The sequence below is a fragment of the Gossypium arboreum genome, chromosome 12 (assembly GCF_025698485.1).
Source record: "Gossypium arboreum isolate Shixiya-1 chromosome 12, ASM2569848v2, whole genome shotgun sequence".
NCBI classification, from domain to species: Eukaryota; Viridiplantae; Streptophyta; class Magnoliopsida; order Malvales; family Malvaceae; genus Gossypium; species Gossypium arboreum.
This window is the reverse complement of record NC_069081.1, coordinates 93646845-93662964: the sequence shown is the minus strand read 5'-3', so window position 1 is coordinate 93662964 and position 16120 is coordinate 93646845. Positions and strand designations below refer to the sequence as shown.

Here is a 16120-nt window from a genome sequence, read left to right as displayed (position 1 = left end):
TATTTTTAATATTTTACTATGTTTTTATAAGATATTTATCAACTCTCGACTCTCTTGATGGAGTCTAAAAACTCCACTAATTGTGTTCCATATATTTTCCCTTATAATTTTATTATTGGAGCTTCCCTATGTCATTTAAGTTTTTTTTCAAAATTGCTCAGGGCTTAGAAAATTTTTTAAAGGGTTAATATGTGTTTGCTCGTTAATTTTTTTAAAGGGTTAGTATGTTGTTAATGGGGAAATGGTTTACAAATACATAGATTGAATCTTAGACCTTATGTCAATGAACTTGAAATCCACAGAAGTTTACCATTAAGCTAGTGATGTGTTTGGCTTAAATACATGACGTGTCCCAAATGTTTATATATATATTTATATAATTTAAACTTTTAATTGAGTTGGTGTCATGAGTTAACCATACACTAATTCATATAGAAAAAATTATTAAACTATCCTTATATGTTTGAAATAAGTCATATTCTTACAATGATACTTTTATCTTTTTACATTTTAAATAAAAACAATAAAATGATGAGATTTTAACCCATGCCATCAACATGTACAAAACTTCAACTTTATCAGTACAACCAATGCTTCATTTTAAATTTCTTTTTTACATTTTAATATTATTACACAAAAGTTTTTGCTCGTATGTATTGCATATATGTTGTTGTTATCATTTTCTTCAAACCATATGTTTTTATTTATTATATGTTAATTTTAATTGCATAATTATGTTTTGAATATGAGGTTTCTACATACATACACATGTGATAGAATTTTAGTAGCTCTATATATATATATATTATTTTTACTATACTATATAGGACATACATTACACTCTAAACCATTTTGCCAGGTTTACAATGTTGTATATGGGATGATTTTCCTTTAAAAGTACAGGTCATTTTCATTTCATAGGAAAATAAAATATTGAAAATAACATATTTGATTAAAATTTTTGAAAATGATTTATTGTAAATGAAAATTTGTGAAAAGTTTATTATTATTATCAATGACTTCTCCCCACCTCATTAAAGTTTTCCGGATTCTTCGGGCATCTTGGCCTGTACTAAGAACTTGAGAAAATATAGAAACATTTCTCTGCGACAGACTTTAGAGTAAGATTTTATCCCACACGCCATGATGAAGAAATCACAACCCTTAATCCTTCTCCCATCAATACATGTAGAAAGATTTTCAAAATTGAATTGATGATCAAATTGGTCAAACAGTTGATTCAATTAATTTAATCGGTTTGACTAGTTTATTTGATTCGATTAAATAAATCATAAAAAATTATAAAAATAAGAATAACAATAATTTTAATTCAATAGATCCATATCGATTTCGAATCAATGTATTTTTAATCTTTTAGGTTACAAATTAAAAAAAGAAGAAGAAAGTTTAAGTGTGTATTATGTTAAATTTCCTTTGACTAATGCACTATCCATTTTATTTTACAGTATTAGGAGTTTCTATATTACTATATAAAGTTCGTTTAGTTTTGTACTAAAATTGCTTCAAATTATTTTTTTATATTAAAGTCTTATGTAAATCACGACACTATTACAATTTGTTATTAAGTTATTGGTAATTTGAGTAAAATACATTATACTCTTGATCTAACCCAACTCATAAAAAATAGATTTGTTTTAGCCACACAATAAATCAAAAATACATAGATTTTTTGGGTGATGAATGAGTTTTTTATGTGTTTGGTCGCAAGTAAATCAACTGGATATAATGTATTTTCTCCAAATTATTAGTAATTTGATAACAAATCATAACAATGTCATGATTTGATAACATTTTTAAAGTGCAATGACTAATGTGGAGCAATTTTTAGTAGAGGGACTAAAATGAACTTTACACAGTAGTATAAGGACTCCTAGTAGACTTTGACATCATTTTATTGTTTGTGAAGATTAATTATTTTAATATTCATGATTATTCCTCCTAACAATATCATCTCTAAAATTCATTTTATATATTACCATTTAAGCAAGACTTACCGTTCAGAAATCAAATAACAATAAGAACTAGCTAGAACAAGGTAGCTTTTAACTCCGAACAGTCTATCAAAACAATCAATAGCATATCTTAGTATTAAGTTTAGGAGGATTTAACTAAATTTTTTAAAATATTCGAGGGATTTAATAAGAATTCTTTTAAAGGTTTAATGAAAATATACAAAATTTTGGAGGAGTAAAATTAAAACTTTCAAAAATTTTGAAATGGTGAGTGAGAACTTTTAAAAATTTTGGGAGCTAAAAATTAACATCATACAATTATTAAAATGTTATTTTCTTTCAAAATGGTTGAACAAATAATGCTAAAATAAATTGGTTTCAACATAAAGTTACATAAAGTGATATAAGGAGTGTTTTTTTATATCTGTTTATTTTTTTACATAATATTTAAAATTACTCATAGTTGTTTTCTAATTCATAAATATGAGGATAATGCGTTTTGCACTTAAATATACGTCTTATTTTATTGATAACAATATCTATATCAATTGAGTTAAGATTCAATGACTGAGTGTTAAACAAAAAATAAAAAAAAGTTATTTTGTGTTTCAAAAATTTAAAACAAAAGTAAATGTTTTATTTAATGAAATAATTATTAGGTGGCCATCTTCTCCCCATAAGTAAAGAGAAGTCGGTTAAGAAAAAAAGGGGTTTTGATTCAGGGCATCTGCATTCAATAATTGTAAGTCAGAATAAAACTGTAGGACCAATCAGGAAGCGAAATTGCATTGACTTTGACTTTATCCGAAAAACGAGAACGGTATTTGCTGACATGTCATAAAGGTCAAAACTAAAAGAGTACGCCGGTGATCAAATAATAAAGTGTGGGCCGCCTGAGTCTTCGGACCGGCGACCAATTTTGTCGGGATCTGAGATCTCTCACACATCTGCCGCGTAAGTGGGCCAGGACTGTTTAAATAATTTAATTTAATTTTGTTTTGTTTTGTTTTTGAAAATAATTTATTATTTATATTTTGTGAATTTGATATTTATTTTTTAAGTTAAACTTAACCTTTAATATTAAAAATAAATTTTATCAATAACTTTTAAAAGAATTGAATTGCTTTTTTAAAAGAAATACTATTAAAATATTAAAATTTTAAACATGACAGTTTACATAATAATATACGTATATAGTTCATGATAAATATTTTATTTTTTAAAATTATTTATTAATATGTCATATAAGACAAATAGTGTAAATGTCAAGATAAAATACACGTTGACTACCACATAAACTGCGAAGCCAATATTGTTAAAAGAATTGATATTTTAGTCAGCATTTTTATTGAATAAAAGTTATTTGACTATTTTTTAAAAAGTTAACGATTAAATTTAGCTAAAAAAAATGCCAAATTGATAAAAAAAAATGTTGAGGGCTAAATTTACCATTATGACAACAGAAAATAAGTTCAAAGTTTTGATGCATATATGTTGGCCTAATACATAGTTTGGTATCCGAGTTTGACATTTTTTTTTTCTAATTTAGTACTTGTGTTATTTTTTTGATCCAATGTGGTACTTATATTTAAAAAAAGTTAAAGATTTTGGTAGGCAATAGTGTTAATTTTTAGTGCTTAAATCATGTTTTAGAGTTGATTTGATGAAAATTCATAAACAACTAATAATATTAACAATTAAATTTTATCAAATCATCCCTAAAATTCAAATTAAATCACACCCTTGAAATGTATTTGAAAGATTAAATGTAAATTTAAGCAAATTCACAATTACCACTAAATTTATTCTATTAACAAAATTATGATAAATTCAAACCTAATAATATCGTAATTAACTTTCATCAAATCAACTCTAAAAGTTAAATTAAACACTAAAAGTTAACATTGTTACATTTAGGTACCAAAATGTATAACTTTTATCAAATACAAATACCACATTAGACAAAAAAATATGTACCATTTTAAAAAATGTCAAATTCAAATACCAAATCACATATTAAGCTATTTACGAAGCAATAAAGAAGATTGTAGTAAATTGTTTTTAATATTCTAAAAAATCATAAATTTTCTAAATTATTTATAAAGTTCAGAATTTTAAAGGTTTATGTTTACTTGGAAAGCACATTAATTACTTGCTAGCTGGAGTTTAAGAAAAACTTTTAAATAACTTAGTGATTTAAATGAAAATGTTTAAATAATTCAATAAACATTTTGTAAATTTTTAAGTCAAGTGATCAAAATATAAACTTATTATTACTTTAATGATTTTGAATATAATTAACCCTAAAACAATATAAACAATCGAAGGCTTTCATCTAAATTTGTTTAATGATCTGTTTAAGTTGACATCCAGTTTTTTTTTTTTTAAATATAGCTTATACTTTATTAGTAGAAGTAAATTATTTTCACACACATCACTTGCAAACAATTTTCACGATTTAATTCTATGACATGGGCGGGGTGAATACCCCCTAATAAAGGCACCAAATGTTGATGCATAATTTCACATTGAGTTGGATTATGATTATTTTTATAGGTTTTATTAGTAAATTAGTCTCTAAACTATATCTCATTTTCCAGATTAGTCCTTAATTTTTTGTGGGATTTAACAAATTGCCTCAGTTAAAAAAAAAAAAAAACCAACACGTTTTTATTGGACGTTATACATTTTTTTAGAAAATGAAACAAAATTAGAGGGTTAATATTTACACACATGATAAAAGTATATTCGCATCATGCACACATTGTTAGAAGGAAATTTTTCAAAAAAAAAAATTACCGTTCACACTAGATCAATTTTACGAATAAATATCTCTTACTCATCAGACCAAATACGAAAATCCTTACAACATGTGCCTAAAAAAGAAAAAGAAAATTGAAGATTAAGATGGTTATGGGGGTACAGGAGCCCACGAATCGAAACAAATCTTTTGCCAATTCTTCTCCAGCCTGTCCAAGTTGTTATGTCGAAAAACAGTTCAATCAAACCCCCCTCCCCCCCCACATGATGACACCATCACCGAATCTTAACCCTCAACTATTTGATCATTTCCCTAATGAAGTCTTAAAATAGTGAGTAAGGATCTTAATTTGGATGGGGTATTCATAATCGTATTAATTTTTAATTTCACTATTTAACTGATGCAATTGAATAAATTATTAAAAGTTAAAAAAGTTGGTTTAATCTTTTAATTGTCTAATTCGATTTTAAAAACAATACAAATCTCTATAAATATCTAATTTGTTTTATTTAATTTGTGAATTTGGATATTATGAATTTCGATAATATTTGGATTTGGATTTTAAAATTATTATGTATTATGGATTTGAAGCGAATGTGGATAAATATTTTAGATATCTATTATTTGAATCTTCAGATAATGAATGTGGGTTTGGATTTTATATACAGTCAATAGTTTCTATAACAATCCCATTTATTTGTCATAAATTTGGATGTTACAGAGATGTAACTATTCTATATCTATAATTAAATTTGAGACATCTATAATAGAATTCAATATTTAAATTAATCTTGAAAATTTAAAATTTTTATAAATAGAAATATGGTATAAAGATTAAAATAAAATATAAAAATTGGTTTTAAGACAAACTTTTCTATTATAACGAAATGGTGTTGTAGAGGGTGATTGTTATAAAAGGACGGATTATATAAAAAAAAATTTAGAGAACTCAAATTCAAATTTTTGTAGATTTGGATATCCGAAAAATGTGAAACTTTTGAGGTTTTTTTTTTGCGAATTCCATTATTTGATGGATAAATATATTTATTTTGAATTTAGATTTGTATAGTAATCATCGAATAATATGTATAAATAAATTCAGATTTTTAAACATAAAATGCATATATAATCTGACCCATTGTTAATCCTAACAACAAGGTCGAGGCTCTAAGAATTTTAAGAACTCAAGTTTGAGTCCTTAATGCATGAAGTTTTCTCCGAACTTATTTTGATTAATTAATAGTATTAATTAATGAATTTGAATATTTATAATAATTAATTCATTTTAAAGAAAATAATTGACATAACAACAAATTTAGTCCTTAATGTTTAGATTTTGTTGCCAATTAAATCATTATTTTTTTTAGCTAAATTTGGCTCTCAATCTTTTTAAAAAGAGATGAATTTGACCATCATCATTTAAAAAGAGTCAAATTATTTTTTCTTTTAACGGAAATACTAAATGACACATTAAATTTTTAAATGGTAGCCCACATAACATTTTACGTGTACTTCATGATAGGTTTTTATTTATTTTTGATTTTTTATTAATTATTTTGAATATCTTTTGAATATTTTATATATTTTAAATTATTTGTTATCATGTCATATAAGACATAGTTTCATGCTAGCATGAAATATACATAGATTGCTATGTGAGTTTATCACACCAACATCATTAAAGAAATTAATGTTTTAGTCAACATTTTGGTTAAAAAAATTTGACTCTTTTGAAATGTTAATCACCAAATTTATGGTGTGTTTGATAACCCATTGAAAATAAAAATTTTCAACATTTAATATTTTAAATGCGTTTGATAATTATTTTAATTTTTTATTTAATATAAAATTTTAAAAAATGTTGAATAAGATAAGTAAATAGTTAGCTATTGATCACTTAATGTAGAAAATATTAAGTTAATTTTAGTTTATTAAAATAAAAATAAATTATCTTTTTAATCAAATTACCATATGTATCTTTTATTCAAAACTATCTAAAATAAATATAAAATATTATATTAGTAAGTTTAAAATTTTAAAATGAATAATCATTTAAAATTAATATTTACTTTTATTGAACAACGTAATTATTGAGAAAAAATTATTTTATGGACACTCCTCACCACATCATTTATGGTCTCTTTCCAATTATTTAATGATATTTCAACAAATTTTTCCATATAATTGATGCATAATTTTGGTAATTTTTGAGGTTCAAGGTAAAAAAAATAATTTTGGTTCAGAGTTTGAAGTTTGAGGTTCAGGGTTTCAGGTTTAGCGTTCGTAAAAAAATTATCAAAATTATGTATTAATGACATGGAAAAAATTATTAAAATGTCATTAAATAATTGGAAAGGGTCGTAAATGATGTGGTGGGAAAGTCCATAAAATAATTTCTCTTATATTCAATACTTATATTCACTAATTTACCAAGTAATTTCTAATATAAATTTAACATTTATAAAATTTAGCACTTAAAAATTTTAGTTTATTAAACCACCCTTAATTTAAAAATAAAAATAGAAAAATAAAATTTACAAAATATATAAATTATTATTATCATAAAATAAATAGGTTATTCTATTATATACTAATTAAACGCTCATCTTCTACCTCGCAACGAAAGATCTCCAAACAAAAGGAATAAAATTATTACTTAAAAAAGGGCAAGAAACAATGAAACTTTGTTTTGTATCTAAAATATCTTATAATTATTACATAATGAATTAAAAAAAAAAAAAGAAGCATAGTTTTTTGGTTGTATTAGCACCGCCTAAAACTGGCATACAAAACTGAAAACTGTTGATTCTGAAAGAAACAGAAAGTGGTATGATTTTATGTAATGATACCCTCCAACTTGACAAACCGTATTCAAGACAATCATATGATCAAACAGACAAATCTATGTATATTCATGTTGTCTTAGATCATGCTCATGTATAATTTCAATCATTTTTTTCTTATAATTCAATCCGAATATTGTTTGTCGCCGGCCACAATGGCTGGTCTGATCTCTCTGTGCCTGTGTATCTTTTGAGTTCTTCAGCTGCAATTAACTCTTTTAATACTTAATTTTATGGGCAATGTTAAGTAAATTTATATTTTGGTCATTAAATTATTAGAAAGTTTTCATTTAAGTTATTAAATTATTTGAGAGTTTTTAATTAAGTCTTTAGATTGTTAGTTTTTTTTTTTTGAAGTTTGGTTATGAGTTTTAAGTGATAATTTGACTATTGGTATAGTAGATCAATACTCATCGATAAATAGAAGAACATAGCTTAGATCCAAATCAATTTGAAGGGAGATCGAAGAAAAAAACTATTTGGATATTGATTCTCAGATTCGTGAAGTTTAAAGTCATTTCATGAAGAAAATTGAATTATGGAATAGAAGGATAAAGAGAAGGAGAAATTTCGAACGGTCCAAGTGGTGTGAACAAATAAGGCCCACCACAACGATTTTAACAGTTCAATAACTTAAATAAAATTTTTCGAATAGTTCAATGACCATTTTGTAACCTTTTGAAGTTGAGTAACCAAAATGTAAACTTATTAATAGTTTAGTGATATTGGGTGCAATTTACCCTAATTTTATAAAAGAAAGTTATTTGATATACTGTGAGTGAAGTTTTTTAGACTTCACAGGCGAGTTAAGGATTTGAAAAATGTATTATAAAGTTTTTTTAAAAAGGTAAATTCATTAATTCATTCAATAAATGGAATCATACAATTCGGAGAGAAAAAAAAATAGTAAACACTCGTCGTAGATGGTGAAGGACAAACTCTATTAACACAATAAAGGCTTTAGCCTCAATATCAATAAAACATTACGACACATTGACAATTGACTTTGTCACAACTCAAGCACGACATATCTGGAGTGATTAAAAGTACAATAATGAAATCAGCTCCGGATGTTCCAAAGCGGCGAGCAAAAATCAACAAAAGAATTGAGCATTCACCAAACTAGATAGAACAACAATAAAATCATCCCTAAAATCACTTGTAAAATTAAAATTACATGCATAAGGAAGACTTAAAAACGTGCTATAAGAGGAGACAAAAACTTCTAAAACGGAAGACTTATAAACAATGGAAAAAAAAATATAAAACTTAAGACAATATAGGTCCAAATCGACACGTGAAATCATTTATTATTCTGAAACACTCTCAGACCAAAAACAGATTAAGAATTTGACAAAGAACCACTCACCGTCATCTGTCCATCACAACTTGTGAAGATAATAAAAATACCTACAAAATAGATCTGCAAATTGAAAAGAGAGAAGACGTGTATAGTGAATGAGAAGAAGAAAGAAAAAAAGGTTGAGAGGAAAAAGGCGGGCGATAGCCAGCTCGGAGGTTGACACCGCCACTAAGCAAAACAAAAGGTAAGAAGCAAAAACGGCTTGGAAAAAAATAAATTTTTTAAGGTTTTTCTTATAAAAATGTATTATAGAGTTTAATAAAAAAATACAGTACTAACCGTATATCAAATAATTACACTTTTATAAATTATAAATATATTAAAATTATAATAAGAGCAAAACACCCCACTAAATAGGATTTTTTCCTTAAAGAAGTACTAATTCAATTTAAACATTTTTTATCTAAAATATGCATAAAGGAGGGTAAAAAGGTTTTTAACTTTAGCCTAAAAAATTATTTTATCTTTACACTATCAAAACTTGATTATTTATATGTAAATTAGTGTTGAAATAATTTAAGTAGTTGTGGTAGAATTAAAAATTAATATAGTGAATTGATTACAACTTAGAATTTAATTTCATCCAAAACATAATTCATTATAATTTAAAATTAATTACACTAATAATATATATAAAATATGATATAAATAGATAAATTACATGGTTATTTTTTAAATAAGTTTTGATCATATATGTTATTTTTGACATAATATTTAAAATTATTCATAGCCTCTCCCCAACCATTCATAAATAAGAGGATAATGCACTTCAACGCACTTGAACCTACGTCCTCTTGCATTAACAATAGCACTCATGCCAATCAAATTAAAATTTAATCAACTTATTTTATACATTGATAATTTATTCTTTAACGGATATATGGTATGGGAAGGTGGCTATCACATGGAATTTGGCAACTAATATAAGGAGAGAGAAGTTTAGTGGACGTTTGATTCACGTGAAAAAAAAGCCAAGGGTATAATCGGTATGACATTAATAATTGAGAGTGGCTGATGTAGACTTGTCCTAAGCTCACAATGTTTCCAGTTAAATCCATTAAATCTTACCCCTATAAATGGGTAGGGTTAAAGATTTTTGCTAATTTAATTTCATTCCAAAATAATCCAAATACTGTAATGGTTGGTGTTTTCCTTTCAAAATCAATGGATCCTTCAATATTTTTGATATTGTTACGTTTGAGAATTTATTTTTTTATTTTATAGACAACCATATGTTTAAGATTGTTTAAAGAAGTAGTGAATTTAATAGAATTAGAACATTTTATCAGGTGCATGAAAAGGCAGATCATCCGTGGTATATGATCACTTTTCAGAGATATGTAAATATTTGTGCTTCCGACATATAAGATACTTACGGATAACTGTCTTACCATTTGGCCAACCTCATTCCGCGACGCCTTCCCATTTTGTTTAACTCTCATCTTTATGTCATGAAAATCCTGTCCCCACATTCAGCATACTTGTCCACCTTCAGTTTGACCTTCTTCTTCCTCGACTCGTCCTCTACCAGAGGATGAGGTGAAGGGTTGATTTTTGTTAGATGTTGTAGTCAGCCAAGGTGCGGCCATTTTCGAGCTACTTATTGGTGAGGATGAGGTGTTGTCGGTCCGGCGCGATGCCTTGTTGTGCGTTTTGCAGTTCGTTTGGATTTTGCATAAGAGGCCCATTAAGTCTTTTCTGGGACAAAGAAATGCTCAATCGAGTATTGCATCAAACATCGCCAAATTATGATCATCATTTTAAATTGATTCCCAAATTTTAGAATATTCTAATTACATCCTAAATTATCAATGTTATATCAATCAAGTCTTTTTATTAAAATAATTAATTAAACTATTAAATAACACATAAAATATTATGTGATATAATTTAAAACGAAATTTTAAAAAGACAAAACAAACTATTGTATCATAACTTTTAAGATTAGAAACTAACAATAAAATAAAACCGAAAAGAAAGAGAATAATAATTTCTATAAAAACTTCAAAACCTCAAAACCAATATTTTTATAACATTTATTTTTATAATACTTATTTTTCTTTAAAATTTTCATTTAAAATTATGTCATATAAAATTTTTAACAGTTAAATTAATAATATTTGAATATTTCAAGACTTAGAATATTTTAAAGTTTAAAACCAATTTAGGGGATCTTTGGTGCAATTAACTCCTTTAATAATTTTGTTTTTCCGTTTTATGATGATAAAGTAGGCTTAGAATCAGGCAAAGTTATATGGTGCAGTGGAATTTTATATTCTATATGCCAAACACACATCGTGTAAAAATATACAAAAACTAAATATAAAAATGAGACATGCAACAAAATTTTAAATTTATTTTTAACCGCTAGTAGAATTTCAGACACACCCTTTAGAGTGTAATAAAAAAAAATTAAAAATAAAAAACAAAACATGTAATAGGTTTTTAACTCTATTGGTGCAGTTAAAAGATTCACTACCAGTATACCAATTCAAAAAACAAATACTATTTCTTTTATAAGATAACCAAACAAAATAAAACTAAAATGTTTTTTCTTTTAACGAAAATGGATTTATTTATTTAATTTTCTGTTTGATTGATGAAATTAGATATAATCAAATATATAAGAATATTTATAAATTGCTCTTAAATAATTCTGACATATAAACCACCTGTAATATCATCAAGATTGGATGAAAAGATTTGTGTTTAATTGTCCATGATAAAAATTAAAAATCAACCCCCAAACAAAAATAATAATAAAATGAGGATATAAGTAAGAAGACATTAATATATATATATATATATATTAAGGAAAAGAAAGAAACAGCCTCACACATTATGTGTTTGATGGTGTTTCAGCAGCTGCTCCAGGCCGTGCATTTAACAATGGTTGAAGAGCTTTAACAACGATGCTCATATTTGGCCGAAAATCAGCTTCGTATTGCACACACAATGCAGCAACAGCAGCCATCTGCAATCGAAACAATGAAAGAAATGCTTTAGGCATAGATTTTTCTGTTCAACTCGCTGGCACAAATTAGAACATTGCTGGCAAAACAGACGTTAGTGCAAGTGATCAAGCATATTAATACCTTTGCAATGGCCTTGGGAGGATAATCGCCTCCTAGTCTTTGATCAATGCATTGCCTTACCTTGTCTTCACTAAGTTTTGGTGTAGCCTAATATAATTCAAAACTTATTAATCAGCATGTCTGAAAAATTTAAGAATGGAATACAGGCTGAATTATAACAAACTATGTAGCAGAAAAATACCCATGTCACGAGACTTTGCTGACCGCGGGGTAAAGTATGATCAACAGGTTTTCTCCCAGTCAGAAGCTCCAGCAGAACAACACCAAAGCTGTATACATCACTCTTGACATTTAATTGCCCAGTCATTGCATATCTGTCAACCGAACGAACGAGAATAGTCAATATTCAGGGCTATATAGAATGATGACTTTACGATATTAAACTTTACAAAATTTGAGGTTCCAACAAGCAATTCATTATTGTTTTATAAAATATCATGAAGAGTGAAAAGAACTCCGAATTACATACTCAGGAGCATGATAACCGAAGGTTCCAAGTACACGAGTGGAATGAAGACGAGCTGCCATATCAGGAGCCTGATTAGATAAATCAAAGTCTGCAATCTTAGCAACATTGTCATCAAATATTAGCACATTGCTGGACTTAATGTCACGATGAATGATGTGAGGATCAGCCTTCTCATGTAAGTACTCAAGCCCTTTTGCAGCTCCTACAGCAATTTTTACTCTTTGTGCCCATGTCAAAACAGGACCTGGCTGAGATCCCTTAACACCTTTTCTCCCTGAATTGAAGGAATAAAAATAATGCGATAGTAACAGTAAGACATGTAAATATTACAAACCGGAGATTCCGTTCTCAATAGAGGAAGAAACTTTAACTTAAATTTTATAATAGCATCACAAAGATATCCTGATTCGAGCATCATTACACTCCTCAACAGTTTTCAACTTCGTGTAACTGGAACAATGAATAAGTGTTATCATACATACCGTGGAGAATATCATGCAACGATCCATTAGATGCAAATTCATAAGCAAGAATACGGGAGCTCCCATCAACACAGTAACCAAGCAATTGAACAAAGTTTTCATGCTTCAACCTAGATGCCAGGGAAACCTGAAAATCGCGAATCAGTTGATATAAATCTTAAACTCAAAATTACTATCATCAAGATGCGGTGAATGCAATGAATAGCCATTAATCGAACCTGGGCTAAAAACTCATCATCAGGTTGCTTGCTGGCATCTAACTTTTTGATTGCTGCAGCCTGCCTACTTTTAAGAACTCCATAGTAGACTCTACCATATGAGCCTTCTCCAATCAAAGAATTTGCACCAAAATTATCTGTGACTTCTTTCAATTCATCTACGGGAATATCAGGGACTTCAATAGGCTGAACCTTCAAAGTTTGAGCACTCTTTGCTGCAGTTTCAGATGAATAGTAAACTCCATCGCTTCCTGATTTAATCAAATTCAACCCATATTACACCAATGGATTCACTAAAGCAAACAGAAACCATAGCAATCCTAGCATGCAAAAGAAAATGTTGGAATAACATGTAACAGCTACAAGTAGTAAAAAAAATTTGGTGGGAAAAAAGAATAGCAAATGAATTTCCTGCTAATAAAAATTTGAAAACATATAAATAAAACAAGTAAAGAGATGCAGGTTAAATTTTGACTGATTATGGGAACCAAAGGATTTTATGCCATCACACCTATCATCTTTCATTCAACTAGTTCACTATATTGATAATGCAGAAATATCAAATGAAGTTCATGAAGATGCAACGTTATTAACTTTGATGTGAATTTCAACCATTGGATTACCGATTACCTGCTGAAATTTTAACCATGTGTTGGCCTCCATTATCAGTGGTTTTGCGGATATTGTCCTCTTCACAACAGCCAAAACAACTCATGGTTCAATCCCTTGAGAATTGTCGCTAATTTCTAAAATCCAAACATAAAAATTCAAGGAAACATATATGAGTAAGTGCAAATGTTAAATCAAAGAAATAGAATAGCTTAACCACCACCAAGTTTTACAAGCACTGCAGGCAAAGAAGTCACAAACCAATGCAGCAAAATGCCTATAGGCAGAGCACATAGATTTGGTTAGATAGATGAACGTAACAATGACAAAAGTCAGGTGCGAAAAGCATTCGGTTTCTCCACTATATGTTGGTTTGTGGTTCATATATTAAAGCATTGCAAATCTTTTCATCTTGTCTCAACTCTTACCATTTGTCTATGTGAGGACTTTCTCTAGTCTTCTAAAACATATAACACATTTTGCAATCTAATTTGTCCTTAATCCTAAACAGAGCAGACTCTCAGTTCTTTTTCATAATTAGCGTTTCCATTCAATCTGTTGGTCGAGGCATACGACCACCTTCCAGGATGAATTTGACATCAATTTCACAATACAAATTCAAGAGTTAAACCCTTCATTGGATCCTCCAAATGCAGCCAGGCATATGAAAATCCGAAGAACTCATAGATTATTCATGCTCACAAGTGGCATACGCATGGAAACATATTGGAAATAAAGTTTGGTCCAGTTTTTAAGCCGCGATAACTGCTAATTCTAAAATGGCGTAAATCTACAGCTCACACATTTTTTACACCTAAAAGTTTCCAGCACAGTTCTTCATTTCCAAGAAGTTTAAAACAGAGCTACGATCACAAACTCTGTTCAACAAACTCTTTCGAGTACAACCAAACACAATACTCCAAGTCAAATCTTCTTATCAATAAAAGTTCAACCGCTCCTCAAAATGAATCATAAGGACAACTTCTCGGCAAGAATATTTCAACGCATAAAAGGCACAGTCAAACTCAAAATTCAACAAAACTTGATCATAATTTTCCAAAATCTAACGATTTCACGAATCCTCAACTTCAACTAGTTACATTAATCCGCATGCATGTTAATCAATACCTACTATCGGAATCAAAGAACAGATAAAGAAAAAAAAAAAATGAGTTAAAAAAATCATACAGTATAAAATGTTATGTCTCCTAAAACTTGGTCGCCGACTGTCGTATTACTTGAGCAGGAGATCCGAAACGATGACGCCGGCGAAAGGTGCGCACGTTAAGAGAATCGAGTGGTGCGTAGGATAAAAGGAAAACAGGAGTCTTAATGACTTTATTGACAGAGTTGTTAGAATGCATTATTACATTATTTTTTTTTTAATGAACGTTATATTTTATGGGTAAATTCCACCAAATATCTCAAACTATAATCCAAAATTCAAATTGGTCTCTAAACTCCAAAATATTTAATTGAGTCCTGAAATTATTAATTTAAACGTTAAATACTAACTTGAATTTGACTTGGACTATATTTAAAACATGCAAATAAAATTTAAGATGATTTTGAACCTATTGCATGACAAACTTAGATCCAACTTAGTAAAGAAAAATAGTTCTTGTAAAATTTAACGACACAGTCTATTTTTAATACTTAGATCTAAATTATTCATGTAATTCGTATGTACATTTTTAAAATTTGATATTTATAATCTACATTAAATTTGAATCGATATTTAACATCAAAATTGAAAGAACTTAGTTGATGAAAAGACCTTACTCATATGGTTAGTGGTGGAGCCAAAGCGGCAGGCAAGCCCCGACCCCTCTTAAAATAAAAAATTTTCTATTTAGACTTTCTATAATTTATAAAATTTTAAATTAATAAAGGTAAAATTACGCGTTTCCCTAAACATAATAAAAAAATAATTTAATCCTTTAAAATTATAATGATATAATCTATTAAAATAGTGAAATTACATTTTTACTGTTGTAAAAATATATAATTTAATTCCAACCTCCCAAAAAAATTTTCTGACTCCGCCACTGCATATGGTAATATATTTTTAAGAGTAGAACTTGATGAAATTTAGACCGTTTTAAAACATTGATCATAATTGGGGGACGTATAGCAAAATTGACCCTTGTATTAGTTAAAAAGAAAACAAAATGGAAAATAGTGATTTTCGCCCTATGTTTCGGTGATTTAAATTCCAACTTTCAATAAATTCGAGCAACTTCAATGTCGTGTTGACTAGAGTGTACCTATATTCCGAATCTCTCCTAAGTTCCACAATAATTTGGC

The 16120-nt window shown here is 27.9% G+C and overlaps 1 protein-coding gene across 1 annotated transcript; it reads right to left on the bottom strand.

Moving 5' to 3' along the window:
* Positions 1-11594: 11594 nt before the first annotated feature.
* On the bottom strand, positions 11595-15199 carry LOC108478212 (pto-interacting protein 1-like). Its single transcript, XM_017780646.2, has 8 exons — positions 15002-15199; positions 13835-13950; positions 13205-13455; positions 12987-13113; positions 12505-12778; positions 12217-12349; positions 12036-12122; positions 11595-11914 (listed from the first exon to the last, which is right to left on the bottom strand). Exons 2-8 carry the CDS (start codon positions 13917-13919, stop codon positions 11780-11782), a joined length of 1092 nt encoding a protein of 363 aa, XP_017636135.1. The 5' UTR covers positions 13920-13950; positions 15002-15199; the 3' UTR covers positions 11595-11779.
* Between the last annotated feature and the right edge of the window lie 921 nt (positions 15200-16120).

What these genes read in the sequence shown, in the direction of transcription:
- LOC108478212 (XM_017780646.2), bottom strand. Translation starts at nt 13,919, where the DNA reads ATGAGTTGTTTTGGCTGTTGTGAAGAGGACAATATCCGCAAAACCACT. An exon ending in CATGGTTAAAATTTCAGCAG is followed by an intron (nt 13,456 to 13,834) that starts GTAATCGGTAAT and finishes TGATTAAATCAG; the next exon opens with GAAGCGATGGAGTTTACTAT. An exon ending in AGCAAAGTCTCGTGACATGG is followed by an intron (nt 12,123 to 12,216) that starts GTATTTTTCTGC and finishes GAATTATATTAG; the next exon opens with GCTACACCAAAACTTAGTGA.